Raw genomic sequence first — 16,897 nt, forward strand, 5'->3', positions numbered from 1 at the left:
GGCACATCGTTTGGCAACTCCTATAGGTAGAGATGACTTTGCTATTGCTTCTGCCTGGTATCTCCACATCTGGGCCTGACTCCCACTGAAGAGATCCGCATAAAGAGAGGGGTTAGGCAAGGCTGCCCACTAAGCCCCCTCCTCTTTTCTCTAGCATTAGAACCCCTCATCAACAGAATTGAGAACACCCCCGCAATTAACGGTATTCCACTGCCCCAAGTCTCCAGACAATGCAAAATAGCGTCATATGCAGACGATGTAGTGGCTACACTCAGAGATTCTGAGTCCATCTGCATTTATCTTGACATACTGCAAAACTTCAGCATAGTCAGTGGTCTCCGAGTTAACGCGCAAAAAACTAAAATCAAAAGTTTTGGAAATTTCCATAACACTGGACTTCCCTATGGTTTAACGCTGCATAAGCAGCCCCTAACAATACTAGGTGTTCCGTTTTCTGAAACCCCAGAATTAACAACTCAAAAATTACAGGAAACAAGCATGGAAAGGATAAAGCTGTTCAAACCAACCTTTTTCTCCTTTTATGGCAGAGCCACAGTAATAAGAACAATCATTACCCCAATGCTGATGCACACAGTCAACATCACAGGCATCACACTGCTACAAGAAAATCAGTTTCAATCAATTAAGTCAATTTCAATCAATCAAGAAAATCAATTATCAAAAAAACTCATAGACTTCTTCTGGAACGAGAAAAAACACGAGGTAAAAAAAGAATACCTACAACTAAAACATGAAGAAGGGGGGTACGCTCTGCCCGATCTCAAAAGCCTGCTCCATGCAAACACATTCAAAACCATACGGAAGGCCTTAAACTCAAACCACACTTCAGGCCTTCTCATTAGATATTTTATAGGATTTTTCCTCCCCCTCTTTGGGATCACGGACTATGCTGGACCCCACGCAAGGGTTGTGCCCAAGTGGTTCCGCACACTAGTGAAATCGCTCACAACACTCAGAGACAAAGGAACAGAAATCCTCACACACAAACCCAAAGCAGTATAGTGGGATTTCTTCCAACTCTCCAGGCATGATACACCAAATCTCAGGACCAACAACGAAATTCTTTTTAGAAACATTAAAAATAGCTGGGAACAGCCTTTTCATCGGGATCTCGCCTGACGAATAGCCTACGGGTGGCTCCCGGTGAAACAGGTTAAATCCATGTACGTACCCAGTCCGTGCGACCCCTTCTGTGATGTCTGCCGAGGCGTGGAAACGGTGGAGCATTTTTTTATTTTTGCCCACCAGCCCAACGCATCTGGCAAAGTCTGAGCACAGCATTGGGAATCCCGATGCTGTCACTAGAAGAGGTTGTACATCTACAATTCCCTTCACCGGTCAACAAGACCCAAAAGTTCGCTATCTTCTTAATTAACGTCTTAAAGTATCACATCTGGATGGTACGGAAAAAAAATCCCAGGTACAGGATGCAAATTTAATGTACGCAAGAATAAGGAAAGGTTTTTTTTTCTATCTACCTAAATTTCTTGCGCAAGAGAGACATTTACTAGGAGACTTTAAATTTGTGAACAAATACTGCAAACCACCGAAAATATGCTTTCTCATACAGGGACACATCAAGCCCTGTATATATCTTTAGAATCTACAGAACTCCACCTAACTCTCCCTAGGAAAAGTAATAACTATTCTGTCCTTCCTCGCTACAAAGCTTTCGCTGGCATGGATTCTCTTACTCCAAATAATGGGGGGGGGGGGTAGATCTAAGAACCCGGGCTGCGAAGGCTTACAGCGAGGCGGTGCCACTCCCTGTGTGCGGCATCTCCCGGGCCAGATTCTACCCCATTTTAAGTCCCGATGGTACCAGGTTTGCAAGTTCTTCAAAACATTCTTATTCATTTCAACTTACCGGACCTTAAGTCCTATAAAAAAAAAAATAAAAAAAAATTTAAAAAAAATAAAAAAAATCCAGTTCGGACCCTTAAGTTCAGAAAAAAAAAAAAAAAAAATTTATGGGAAATTTATATATCCAGTTTGGACCATAAGTCCTTAGATTTTCAACAACATGGATATTATACTTAGTAACAAAAATTACCAACAAACATTTAAACTGTAAAATACTGTTCCAAAACAGGGTCAACGGATATCCTCCATAGACACCTGATTAAATCATTAAATTGGATAAATTTATATGCAAACTTTAGACAAAATTTTATGGTTAATCTTTTTTTTTGAACAGATAAATTGAGATTGTGTTACAGACCAATTAGCCTAAAACGGCTAAACAGGTTGACTGAGGGTTCTTTTACCTCCTACTATCCTACTCTATCTTGCATTATCCTCCTCTCTTACTATCTGCTGATCCTCAGCATGCTTTATTCTCCAAAGGCCAATGATGAGAGACATGAACTCCCATTCTACCTCAATAAAGTCGAAACTAGTCTGGGTAGTGGCCCTTCCCTTAATGCATAACATTATACATATCCGCAAGGAGATGTGTTTTGCATTATGGGAGATACTGAGATAGGAGTGATGTAAGCTTGCTCCACCTTTGCAACGAGTTGCCTGGTGTTGTACTACCTTACCCCAGTCCTGAAGATACTTTCAGGCACAAACTTTGTTTGCTCACACTTGGATAAAGGATTAGACTAAATTTATTACTGTTTAAGTGCTTATTGGAAGCATGAAAACCTGATTATCAAACACATGGAAACTCATGATACTAATTTCTTTTAAAGATTCCAAGAAATTACATTCTTGTTTAGTCTTTTATTCCCCAAAGTTGGACATGAAGTATCTTCACAACTCAGCTACTTGTATATAGAGGCTAGTGACTTCACATTAATTCCTTTAGTATCCCATAATGCAAGGCACATATTCTTTCAGATGTCTATGATGCTATGCATAACAATGCTATTACATGACTTCTGAGATAGAGGCTAGCAGAACAAAATATACATTGGATGCCCTCTATAGACTAGGGGATAGAAAGGATGATAGGGATAGTATGCATCAGCAAATAAGCTCAATGAGTGAAGGGCAGGTAATTATTATGGTGAATTTCAACTATGGGAACATGGAGTGGAAGGATGAGAGGACCCATGGAAGGAAATGGAATATACTAGGAGTTTGAGAGTTACACATTGTAAATGCATCTGAGAAGTTGTCTATAACCAATATGAAAATGTTGCTACCAATTGGTGAGAGTGATCATATAGTCTTGACCTGGAAGGTGGCTAAATGTGTGGAAATTTTCAGTTAAGAGGGGGGTATATATGGAATTAATGGGCTGGTAAGTATGGCAAGTTTAGGAGATTGCCTGGATCAGTGCCATGGCAAGTAAAACTGCAAGGGTTGATAGTGCACAGGAAGTGGTAAAGGAGTGTTTGAGGGAAGTAATGGTAGACTGCATACCTAGACAGACAGGAGAGTAAATCAAGTGGGAGTTCAATGGATGAATACTGTCATTAAGCTGCAGCTACAAAAAAAAAAACTTTGTGGAGGGAATTCAAGGAGAAAGATGAGAAATGTGTCAGCAGGCACATGAGCAGTACAAAGCACAGACCAGAAGGATAACCAATGCAGTAAGAAAGGCAAATTCAGAATATGAACGGAAATTAGCAATGAAGGCTAAAGATAATCCCAAACAGTTCTTTTGATATGTTGCAAATAAAAGGAAGAATGCTTATGGCAGAATGATGTTAATGAATGCTGATTGAAGAGAAGTAACTGAATCAGTCAAAATAGTACAATTGCTAAGTGAGCATAATGAAGGTTTTATAATAAATTTAGTTTAATCCTTTATCCAAGTGTCAGCAAACAAAGTTTGCACCTGAAAGTATCTTCAGGACTGGGGTAAGGTGGTACAACACCTTACCCCAGCTAATGCTTCTGCCTGGTATCTCCACTTGGGCTTGGCTCCCACTGAAGAGACCTCAATAAAGGTCGAAACTAGTCTGGGTAGTGGCCCGTCCCTTAATGCATGACATTAGACATATCCGCAAGGAGATGTGTTTTGCATTATGGGAGATACTGAGATAGGAGTGTTGGTATCTTGCTCCACCTTTGCAACGAGTTTCCCTGGTGTTGTACCACCTTACCCGAGTCCTGAAGATACTTTCAGGCGCAAACTTTTTTTGCTCACACTTGGATAAAGAATTAAACTAAATTTATTATACTCTAACCAAGTAAAAAATAAACTTTCAAAATCAATAATGAAGGTTTATTTTCTTGATCCTGAGAATTAGTAATAATATTTTTGGTTTACAGATCAAGTGTTGATCACTTTTATTAACTTAACCAACTAGTTATGCCAAACTTTAACTGTTGGCATCTTCAGGGCACTTACATATAGGCTGAAACAATCTCACAATTATGTGTAACTATAAAACTGACAAGAATAACTGTAAAAAACTGACTAGAATAATTACAAATAAAATAGAATTGAACGTGCGTGAAACACGTATCGCGTGTACAAGATTAACTAGCTGTTGCTAAGGGACTTTCTGTAGTTTGTATTAAAGTTCATTTCTTTTATTTTTAAAGATTTCATTAGGGTTTTCCATATCTCTAGGAGTATTAGGCCTTGATTTTTGTTAAGGTTGACAGTAGAATGGGTGACTGTGGCTGCTTCTTTGAAAATTGTTGAATGGTAATCTTCCTCTAAGTAAGGGGAACAACTTTTGTCCCACTCTATGGCATGGTTAGTTGTAGAGAAATGAGATGATAGGCCAGAAATGTCCTGTCTGTTGTTTTTGACATAGCCAATGTGCTCTTTTTGCCTGATTTCAAGGCTTCTCGAAGTCTGTCCGATGTAACTAGAACCACACAAGCATGGAATATTAGAGAGAGGTGACATCTAGCCACCCTAGATGTCACCTCTCTCTTTACAAACGTTCCTGTAGTGGAGGTCATTGACATCTTAAGTACCTTATTCCTACAAGATATAACCTCATTGTTTGCTCACTGCCTAAATCCTAACTACTTTTTGTGGAAAAATAAGATCTACCAACAATTAACAGGCTTGGTGATGGGGAGCCCACTCTCACCTTCATGTGCTGACCTCTTTATGGAAGACTTAGAAAATAAAATCCTAGCCCAAATTATTCCCAAACCTAAAATTTGGTTCAGATATGTGGATGATATCTTCATCATGTGGAACAACAACAAAGATGACCTATATGATTTTCTCAAAAGGATCAACTCTTTCCATCATTCTATTAAATTTACTCTGGAACTTGAAAGAGAAAAACAACTACCGTTTTTAGACATCTTAATCTAAAAACAAATTGATGGCAGTATAAATTTATCGGTGTACAGAAAACCGACCAATACAGGTCGCTACTACATTTCAGCACCTCTCACCACATCTCACATAAACTCAGCATTGTACACATGTTAAAGAAGAGAGCGATTCGCATCACAACAGACAACGAGACCCTTCAAGATTAGTTAACATTAATTTCCAGCAATCTGTACTTGAACGGCTATCCAAGAAGACTAGTCAATAAAGTCCTTTTCTCTGAACCACCACAAAAAGAACAAGAAGATATTCAATATAAAAAAACTATTGCAATTCCGTTTGTAAGTGGCATCTCCTACAAGCTCGCCGGTCTCCTCAAACAACACAAAATAAGAATAATATTTAAACCAATAGAATCTATTCGTAAACTACTAAGATCTCCAAAAGACAACCACCCTTTCTATAAATATGCTGGAGTTTATAATATTCCATGCTCATGTGGCTATAGTTACATCGGACAGACTTCGAGAAGCCTTGAAATCAGGCAAAAAGAGCACATTGGCTATGTCAAAAACAACAGACAGGACATTTCTGGCCTATCGTCTCATTTCTCTACAAATGACCATGCCATCGAGTGGGACAAAAGTTGTTCCCCTTACTTAGAGGAAAATTACCATTCAACAATTTTCAAAGAAGCAGCCACAGTCGCCCATTCTACTGTCAACCTTAACAAAAATCAAGGCCTAATACTCCTAGAGATATGGAAAACCCTAATCAAATCTTTAAAAACAAAAGAAATGAACTTTAATACAAACTACAGAAAGTCCCTTAGCAACAGCTAGCTAATCTTGTATACGCGATACATGTTTCACGCACGTTCAATACTATTTTATTTGTAATTATTCTAGTCAGTTTTTTACAGTTATTCTTGTCAGTTTTATAGTTACACATAATTGTGAGATTGTTTCAGCCTATATGTAAGTGTCCTGAAGACACTTACATATAGGCTGAAACAGTTAAAGTTTGGCGAAACTAGTTGGTTAAGTTAATAAAATTGATCAACACTTGATCTGCCTTTAATGAGAGAGGTAAAGACTTATGTGGGTTCGAACTGAGGTAAATGAAATTGAGGTGAATAGCATACAGAACCTTCATATGAATGCAGCTATGGGATTAGATGGTATACCAGCTAGAGTTTTAGGTGAAGGTGCTAGGGAATTGTCAGTGCCTTGGACTGCACTGTTTAATTTAATCTAAGTCTCAGCTCTGAGTTAGTCCGAGGGGGGTAGAAAGAGGGGAAAATAGTTCCATTGCATAAAAGAGGCTCCAAGACATATGTAGCGAATTACTGATCAATCAGTATACCAGGAGATGTTGTCAAGGTACTGAAGAAGTTGGTCAAGAGCAAAATACAGGAATGGATAAACTGACATGGAATACTACTGTATGGGAGCAAAATGGTTTTGTGAGGGATAGGAGGTTGTGCCTCAATAACTAGCTCATGCTTTATAATACAGTGGCAGGATAAAGGTAATGGGTTTAGAGTAATATTGCTGGACTCCGCAAAGCCTTTGATAGAATACCACATGGAATTCTAATTAATAATCAATAAACTGTAGTACATGAGGATGGATATAAAGTTGGTGAACTGGATAAGAGGATTGTTGATGGAGAGATATCAGTGAGTAGGTTAATCAGGAGTAGACCCCAGAAGAAAGCTGTGACTAGTGGCATGCCACAGGGCTCTGTTCTTGGGCTGCTACTATTTAATTTGTATATTAATAATATAAGAAAGGATCTGAGAGGAACTGTTCGGTTGTTTGCCAATGATGCAAAATTGGTGTAGAGAAATAGTTAATACAGGTGTTAAAATTTTGCATGATGATTTGGGTAGACTGGCAGTCTGGGCAAAGGAGAATGGATGTCAGTTTAATGTGGCAAACTGTAAGGTTTATGCATTTTGGGATGAGAAAATTACCAGCTGTATACTACATTGATGGAACTGTACTCCAGGAAATTGACAAAGCCAAAGATTTGGGAGTTAAAGCTTAGAGGGCACATAGCAAAAGCAGCTAGAGCAGCACATCAGATTATTTGGTTACTGAAGAATATTTGGATGAGCAGAGACAAGCAGGTTATTACTTCTCTTTATTGAGCCTTGACAAGATCCCATTCTTTACTGCACACAGATCTGATCAACTGAGTTCCTTGGCAATGAGGAAGAGGTGGAGAGGATCCAGAGGCAAGTGACCAAGGTGTATGGAATGAACCTTACGAGAACAGTTTGAAGATTTGTGGGTTATAGAAATTGGTTGACAGGCGGAAAAGGGGTGATATGATTGAGATATACAAATTACTGAATAGTTTTTGAACAAGATTAATACAGAGGAAATTTTTCAGAACAGGTCTGATAATGGGGGAACCAGGAGCCATCCTTGGAAATTGAGCAAAATGGTATTTACGGTGTTAGAATTAGATTTTTTGCTTGGAGAGTGGTGAATGAGTGGAATAGGTTGCCAGAGTCAGTTGTGGATGCCATGACTATGAATGAGTTCAAAGGAAAGCATGACAGATACTGAGCAAATGTTGAATAGTGCTTGGCATGATGTTTAGAACCTCCCTCAGTGAGTCTAAGGATTCCATGGAGTATCCCTTAATAATACAACCCAGAGTAAGGAGGATAAACCAAGTGGGAATTAAGTGGATAAGTAGCAATATAAAGCAGACGCTGCAAAATAAAAATAAAAATCACTGTGGAAGGAATATAAATAAAAAAAACAAAAAAAAAGTGATTAGCATGCCCATGAGCAATACAAAGCACAGGCAAGAAGGATAAGTAGTACGGTCAGAAAGGGTAAATCAGATTATGAGAGAAAAGTAGCAAAGCAGGCCAAAGTAAATCAAAATGAGTTCTTTTATTATGTAGCAAGTAAGAGAAAGAATGATAACATTACCTAGTGCTGATGGTAGAGAAGCAACAGAAGAAATAGTTGAACTGCTAAGTGATCACTTTGCAGGGTGCATCATTCAGGTACAATTTGCAGTTACTGATGTGAGACTTGAGGTAGATGAATTGGAGGTATTCAACATATTAAAAACATCAGTAAATATATATAATATATATATACAGGGTGTTCGGGATAAATTTGACATATTTATAATTAATTATATTTTTCCGTAAGTTACATGTATTAACACACACTTCTCTTCATTTAAAAGTTTGGACCCTTCTTCATTCATATACAAGATGTCAGAAAGGATGGATAGCTGGAACCCACCTGAATCATGGAAGAGAATAACTTGTATCATGATGATTCGTGCCCGCCATCAAAATAAGGATATTACGACTGCTGCCCAATGCTCCCTGAATACAGTAAAAACAATCAGGCATGAACTAGAGACTTGCAATGGTGACTACGAGGATGTAGCAAGAAGAAAGATCCCTAGCAGACGATCTGATTGCGTTCGTACAGCAGAATTCCTCGCAAATCTGCAGGAACAGGTGTTGAAGAACCCTGGCATTGGAATTCGGGCTTTGTTCGTGGAGTTGCTAACTGTAGTCAAGCCCTGGATAACAAGGGTAGGCAATGGTAGGCCGTATGTATGGCAGCAGGATTCGGCCCCTTGCCACACCTCTGGGAAAAGTCAAAAATGGTTGTCTGAAAATTTCTACGACTTCACCAGTCCAAATGTTTGGCCTCCAAACTCCCCAGACCTTAACCCCATGGATTATTTTGTATGGGGCACAGTTGAAAAAGACACCAATCGCACTTCCAGTAATACAAAAGCCCAGTTAATGGATAAAATTAAAACAGTTTTTGCGGCCCTTCCCAGGGAGACTGTAGCATCAGCTTGTTCGAGGTTCCGAAGCAGAATTGAAGCTGTGATCGATGCTAATGGTGGTTATTTTGAGTAAATCTTGTTGATAGTATTGTAATTAACTCTGCCTGTAATGTTTTTTTGTCAATTCATTAAATTTAATAGATACAAAGAAGATTTTCTTTTTCCTTACGAAACTGTCAAATTTATCCCGAACACCCTGTATATTTCCCAAACCTCAAGACTTTACATTTTTTTGCATTAAACCAATACCCCCATTCATTTGCCCATCTATCTAGCTTATTCAAATCCTCTTGCAGGGCTGCCACATCTGCACTATTACTAATAATCCTTCCCAACTTCGCATCATTCGCAATCAACCGAATATCCCCCTGCAATCCACTGGCTATGTCATTGATATAAAGGTTAAACAATATAGGTCCTAGTACTGAGCCCTGTGGGACCCCACTTGTAACCCTCTGCCTCCTGGAAACTGCTCCACCATACACAACTCTCTGATACCAATCAGACAGCCAATCCTGAATCCAGTTGACCAATCTGACATCCAGACCCATGTGCTGCAAGTTAAATATCAGCTTATCATGTGGCATCCTGTCAAATGCCTTCGCTAAGTCTAAGAAAATGGCAGTATATGCATTTCCCTCATCTAATGCTCTTGTAACTTTATCATAAAAGGCTAGCATATTGCTAAAACAAGAGCGCTCCTTCACAAATCCATGTTGACTCTCACAGATAACATTACCCTCATCTGCCCAATGCTGTATATGGTCCTTCACTACTTTCTCCAAGATCTTACTAACTACTGATGACACACAAACTGGCCTATAATTAGACACTTCCAGTCTGCTACCGCCCTTATGCAATAGCACTATCTTATCTTCCTTCCATTCCATGGGCACCTTTCCCGCAGCCAGACTTTCATTGAAAAGCCAGGTCAAAAGGCACTGTCAGTTCCCTAGCACATTCTCTCAAAACCTGTGGTGAAATACCATCCAGTCCCACAGCTTTACTGACATCCAGACTACTCAGTATTCGAAACACACTCTCCTCCTGTACATCTAAACCTCGAACCTGCCCAATCCCTCTAGCATTAAAATTGACTCCTCCAGGATGAAATACTTCGATAAAGTGTTCATTGAACAATTCCACTATGTCCTCTGCATCAGTCACTCTATTCCCATTTTTATCCCACAATATCATTCTTCCGCAGTTATTTCTCCTCCTACTGGCCACATATCTAAAAAATTCCCTAGGATTTTCTTTGGATCTTAGGGCCAATCTCCTCTCATATTCCAGTTTCGTCTTCCTTACCACACACTAGTCACTCTTCTGGCCTGTCTTATACTCTTTATGCATCTTCTCTTCACCTGTCTCCTTATATCTCTTCCATAGCCTCTTTTTCGCATGCATTTCCTGTTTAATATTGTTTGTCATCCACTTTACTCCAAATTGTGTCCTCTTCTTCACTCGTGGTATACAACTTACCATTGCTGCTAACAAATATTCTTTCATAATTTCCCACGCACTAATGATATCCCGGCCTCCCAATTCCTCCTTCCATGAAATTTCCCAAAGTTGACATCTTAGACTATTATAATCATCTGCCTTATAATTTCACATATATTCCCATCTCTTTGATACTCCAGCATGTCTATTCATTTTCCAAGTCAAAACCATATGGTCACTCTCTCCAACTGGTGGGAGAGATGTCATCTCAGTTATTATCAACTCTTCTTATGCTATAACCAAATCCAAAACTCTTGAACCTCTTGTTCCCTCTGTTACATGTTGCCTAAGACATTTGTCTCTCAAGAATAATTCTAGAAATTCCATTCCCTTATTGCTACATACATCTTCCTCTCCCCAATTTATACTACTGTAGTTAAAATCTCCCACAACAATCCTTCTTCTTGCACTTACCAAACTCAACTGTCTAAACATTTCCTGGTCCCCACCCTCTGTGCTTCTGAGTCTGTAGCAACACCCCACTAAATATCCTGTCTTGCCCACCTCTATCTCACACCATATGCTTTCAAAATCATTTAGTGCCACTGCCTTCCAAAGTCTTCACTCTTAGAGTAAATAAGTCGTCACTTATCATAAGCAGTACTCCACCACCACGCTTTCCCTTCCTATCCTGCCGAAAAATGCTGTACCCAGCGACTTCTATTCCCGTTATTATATCCTCTTCTGTCAACCACGTCTCAGTGATCCCAATAATGTTTGGCCAGTTTATCCAAGTGTAAGCAAACTTAGTTTGCACCCGAGGTATTTTCATGACTGGGCAGCTCATATATAGAAGCTAATGACTTCATATCACTTGCCTTAATATACCATAATGCAAAGCACATATCCTTGTGGACATGTAATAATGCTATGTATTATGGGAAGGATCACTACCCAGACCAATTTTGACATTTATTGAGGTCTCATCAGTGGAAGCCAGATCCAGAGGTGATACCAAGGTTGAAGTAATGCAGAAGTCATATTTTCATATATGAGGTGTTCACACCTTATTACTCTAATCTAGAGTAGATTAGAGTAATCTACTCTAGATTAGAGATAGTTGTTGGAAGTTTTTCCACTTGGTTATACTATAAATTAAAGATGTCAAGAAATTGTATTCTTGGTTTAATCCTTTATCCAAGTATAAGCAAACAAAGTTTGCACCTGAAGTATTCAGGACTGGGTAACTCATATATAGAAGCTAATGACTTCACATCACTTGCCTTGCTATCACCTCTGGGCCTGACTCCCAACTCCCACTGATGAGACCTAAATAAATGGCGAAAGTCTGGGTAGTGACCCTTCCCAAAGTGCATAACATTATACATGTCCATAAGGATATGTGCTTTGCACAGCAGAATTAGACAAAGGAAATGATAAAAGAAACGATATTTCTGGACTTTGCAGAGGCATTTGAACAGAATACCAAATGGAAATTATTACATAAGTTGGAGCAAATCGGAATGGGTATGAGGGTGGAGGCATGGATGGGGGGGGGGACTGACTAACAGACTTCAGAGGGTGGTGTATTGCAGAATGGAATCAAGGCGAATGAGGAACAAGTAGAGTGCCCAGGGCTGTGTACTAGGGCCACTATTTAATTTGTATATTAATGATTACAGCACAAGATTTAAGGGGAATATTCAGTTGTTTGCAGATGCAAAACTGGGGAGAGTAATAGTTGATAAAGATGATGTTGATATACTCCAGGAAGGCTTAAGTAAATTTTAATGTGGGCAAAGAACAATTACTTCAATTTAAGGTTGCAAAATGTAAGGTAATGCACTTCAGGATGAAAAGATTACACACAGAGATTTGAAGCTCAGAGGATTACTTGGTTGATCACCATGATCAAATTCAGAACTCTCGATCTTCATGTTCCCTCTCTCAAGAAATCTATAAATTCAGTTCCCTTATTACTGCATGCTGTCTCCTCCGCCCAGTTAATATCACTATAGTTGAATCCCCCATAATGATCACTCGCTTTGAGCTTGCCAAACTAATTTGCCTAAACATTTCCTGCTCATCACCATTTATATTCCTTGGTCTATAACAACATCCCACTAAATATCTTGCCTATAAACATCCATCTCATGCCATATATTCTCAAAGCCATTTGTGTTATTACCCTGAGAGCACTCATTCATCTCTTATCATGAGAGGAATTTACCTTTTTTACTTTTCCTATCCTGCAAAAATATGCTATACCTTCAATTTCCAACCCTGTTAAAACATCATCCTCAGTTAACTAACTTTCACTGATACCAACAACTTTTGGAGAGACTGAGTCAATGCCACAAACTCATTCCATTTATTCCTAATGCTCTAGCATTTGTATGTAGAAAAATCAATGCATTGCCAGTATTCTTATAATCATTATTACCCCCCCCCACATACTCCACCTTGCTTTGTAATGTAGTGTACACTGTCCCATTTCTTGAGCTACTAACCTTGTGAGGCCATCCTTGCCACGTTCCACTGTTGTAATTCTATTTTCCCTGCTGACAAGTTCACTTGCCCAGAAAACAACAGTCTCTCCAAATAACTGTGCCTTTCTGCATTCAAATGCAATCCATCTCTTCCATACAGTTCCATTCTATCCTCAAATGTACTCCATGCATCCACATACTGCAGACCCCTTTTCCTGCAAAATCATCACATTCGTCATCATTGCTCTTCTCCTCCACTCCATATTATCATACTAGGCAACATTCTCACTATATTTCCTCGGACACATTTCTGCTGTGCTAAAACAACCTCAAATCTTGTGCAACACAATTCACGCTACTTCTCAAATCATTCATCCCAACTATTACTGTCATCTCCTCCACAGTTTCATCCCTCTTCATTGCCACACTCTATCATTCCACTAGGCAAGCACTCCTCTGATACTCTACTCTGCACATTCCAAATCACTGAATCTCCATACAACACTCTGAATAGATTCATTTATCCTCCTTGCACTGGCATCCCTGACTTATGGCTTCCAATCTCTCTCTCTCCTCTCTCTCTATCCCTTGATTCCACACTCTCATGCAATTTCCTTTCTTTCAGTCTCTCTCATTCTCTTGCCTTCCTCTCTGATGCTGTTCTCTTATACCTACTCTCGTACTTCTAACACTAGCCAGCCTCTCTATCCTCCCAAGATCTTTATTCACCCTCCTCAACTCAGTCTTCATTCCTTCCATCACCTTTCAAAGCAGTTCTATTTCTCTCTACACACATATTCTGCTTTCAGATGCCATTCACACACACACACAAAACCACAGCCATTGAATAAACCATTTCCATTCACTAAACTACCCAAGGCTAAATCTATATGTAGGTCTTTAATGTTCTCTCCATCTTCCAACACACTACTGGCATCCACAAACTGAAAATCACTTGTTTCCAAGGCACTATCTTTTTCACATTTAAATCCTGAGATTGAGACACTCGTGTCTCCCAGTGACTTCATTTCATGCACACATACACATTCTTGTCTCGCACCTGCCACATTCTTAAACAACAGGATGCATAAATACTAAATGCATAGCAAGCTACAAAATCACTGACTAGAATACAACTACAGTTGTCTAACCACAAATAATGAAATGAATGAGACAATAATCAAACAGGGGCATTTTGTAATAGCATTCTTTTATTGTGATACCATTATTAGAAATAATTACACCTAGAACAGCTTTGGTATATGCACTTAGACAATTTTTTTTTTAATTATTAATCTATCACTTTAACTGATTCAACTGAAAACAAAATGTGAGTGTGTGTGCATGCATGATACTATATATACATACAAGGATGGTCTGAAAAGTTCTCAGCCTAACAATGAAAAAAGGAATTTATAATTTCAAAATTATTTTTATTTTTCAACATAATCTCCTTAAGACTAATACATTTATTTCAGCAATGCTCCAGTGCCATTTTCCTGTCCCTGTAGTGGTTTTCAGTAAGATCTGCAAAATATCCCTCTACAGCTGCAATCACCCCTTGAAATTTGGGATCCACCAGGTCCCATAATGATAATGTACTAGAGAAATTTTAAGAGGCAAGGGATCCTAGTATGATGTCTGATATAAAATTAATCTAGAGGACATGTTGCAAAGGTGATGAAGGTAACTCAGAGGAGGATTGCTGCACTGAGAAGGATGCTTACCAGCAGAGATAGAAGAGTGGTGATTCCATTGTATAAGTACTAAGTCCTGATCAGACCCCATCTAGATTAATGTGCTAATTTATCCCCTTCAAATTCTGCACCAGGATTTGAAGGGGATATATTAAATTTGGAGAGGGTGCAGAAGCAAATAACAAAAATGATATCAGACAAGTACAATATTAGTTATGAGGGCAGACTGAGGTGGGTTACAGTGTTTGGTAAATAAAAGACAAAGAAATGATATGACTTTTTGAGGAGTTACAGAGCTGACACTGGCAAAATCTTTCGTATGGGGTTTTGGAAAGAGTAAGGACAAGGTGTATGAGAGACTGCATTGTATAAGATGGGCTTCTTGCAATAAGTCTTGTGACTCTGGAATGTACACTTTCTAACCTTTTGTGAGTGGGATGAGCATCAAAAAAAACTTCTTGATAATATTCCTATATATCCAAATGTTATTACTACACAACTTATTTAAAAAACTAAGGTACTGACACTAAATTTCATAGTACGATAGCTAATACTAGAGATAAACAGCAAGAAAGTATTTCTGTATACCCAGAGCCAAACAGACAAAACCACCATGCAACATCAAAAGCTGATAAAACCTTTATTATTATTATTAGACACGTCCAGCGAGTCCAAAGACTCATCGAGGGAGAGTGTGCCAACAGCATCGAACGATTTGTTCCCTTCCAACTACTAACCGCGCTCAAACTTACTTAACTGAGCCATTAGTAGCAGAGGCTCTACCAATCAACCAACTTTTTCCGGCACCCAGATATTATAAAATAATTAAAATAAATCGCTTAAATATGAGAAAATATTTTTCAAAAATCTGTTGCTGGGGTTTCGAGAAGGTTATCTGTTGGAAAACATGTGTAGGACATTCTGGCAAACATAAAATATGTAAACATCTTGAAGTAATGCATGCAACCAAGAAAGTCTTCAGAAGGAAGGGTGACCATGTTACCCTTCCTTCTGGATACCACAAATATACGATAATTATGTTAGCTCATTAAGTGGTTGTTAAGTTTTTGTCCAATAAATGCATTGCTTTTATAAAACAAATATAGCGTTGTTGACCGACTGACAAGTTCCAAGCGCATACTAACAGTATACACTGCAGGATGCTCAATATCTCTTACAGTATATTTAAAAATAGAATTCTTCATCCAAATAAAACTACATGAAGAACAAAACTACATGATTTTTTTTTTCTAACAGGTACACATATAAATATAAATAAGCAAGCGCTTACCATTATTGTTATGTTCCGCGTAGGCTTCCTCTGAAAACGTGTTCTTATGTTCTTATTTCAAGAAAGACCTACAGCTTCTATAACATATGTCTAAAACTTGAAAGTACAGCGTGTCAAAGTTCTATTGGCTCACTTGGGAACAGTTCTTGTAAAAATTAATGAAGGTATTTTTCTGGTTTATCTGGTTCATTTAAATGGTAGGTATAAAATCATCAGCACCGGCAGAGCTTAATGTATCTGAGGTATCATTTAATCATATCCTGCACGTTTTCATTTCTGCAATTGCATCTAAGTTACATATGACACTTTATTCACTTAGCGATAAAATTCATGAAGATTATTCATTTCATTTTTGGGTGTATTTGGAATATAACGTGGTCTTCATATAAACAACTGAAAATTTTTAAACCTTCAGTTTTATTAAGAGAGAAGGGGGGAGAAAACTGTCATTTCAAGAAAATAAAACTCCATATACAGTGTTCTGCTTATCATGCAAATAGGACGACTACAGTTTTCATATCATGGATATTCAATGAAATGTCTGAATTTAATCAGCGCAGTAAATGCTAAACAATATTCGATTTTTATTCATTTGTCGGGGATCCTAGAATGTCTGAAAAAAAAACGGGGGAGGGGGGATATTTTTTTAAAAAAATTCGTATTCAGTCCTATTCCCACGGGATGGGGCGGAATCGACTTAAAATGCATGCGCAAATCGATGCTATATTGAGGAATGCTATAAAATAAGAAACAAGACAGAGTCAGGGCCGAATTTAGACTTGCTGAGGCCCTAAGCTATACAAAACCCAGAGACCCCTACTGTTTTAAATTACATCAGCTGGTCTTTTGTTTTTTTATTTGAGGCCCCGGCAGATTGCGAGGCCCTAAGCCGTAGCTTTTATAGCTTATACGT

General features: G+C 38.6%; 1 protein-coding gene across 1 annotated transcript in view; it reads right to left on the reverse strand.

Annotated features, from left to right (window-relative positions):
* LOC150103752 (endoplasmic reticulum chaperone BiP-like) overlaps positions 1–16,411 on the reverse strand; it is an 89,945-nt gene extending 73,534 nt beyond the window's left edge. The window contains exon 1 of the mRNA XM_090396529.1: positions 15,985–16,411. Within this exon, the coding sequence (XP_090252655.1) occupies positions 15,985–15,987 (3 nt within the window). The 5' untranslated portion in view covers positions 15,988–16,411. The remainder of the gene's footprint in view (positions 1–15,984) is intronic.
* Between the last annotated feature and the right edge of the window lie 486 nt (positions 16,412–16,897).

The sequence above is a fragment of the Typopeltis vanoorti genome, chromosome 8 (assembly GCF_054136105.1).
Source record: "Typopeltis vanoorti isolate ZY-2024b chromosome 8, IOZ_Tvanoo_1.0, whole genome shotgun sequence".
Classification (NCBI taxonomy): domain Eukaryota; kingdom Metazoa; phylum Arthropoda; class Arachnida; order Uropygi; family Thelyphonidae; genus Typopeltis; species Typopeltis vanoorti.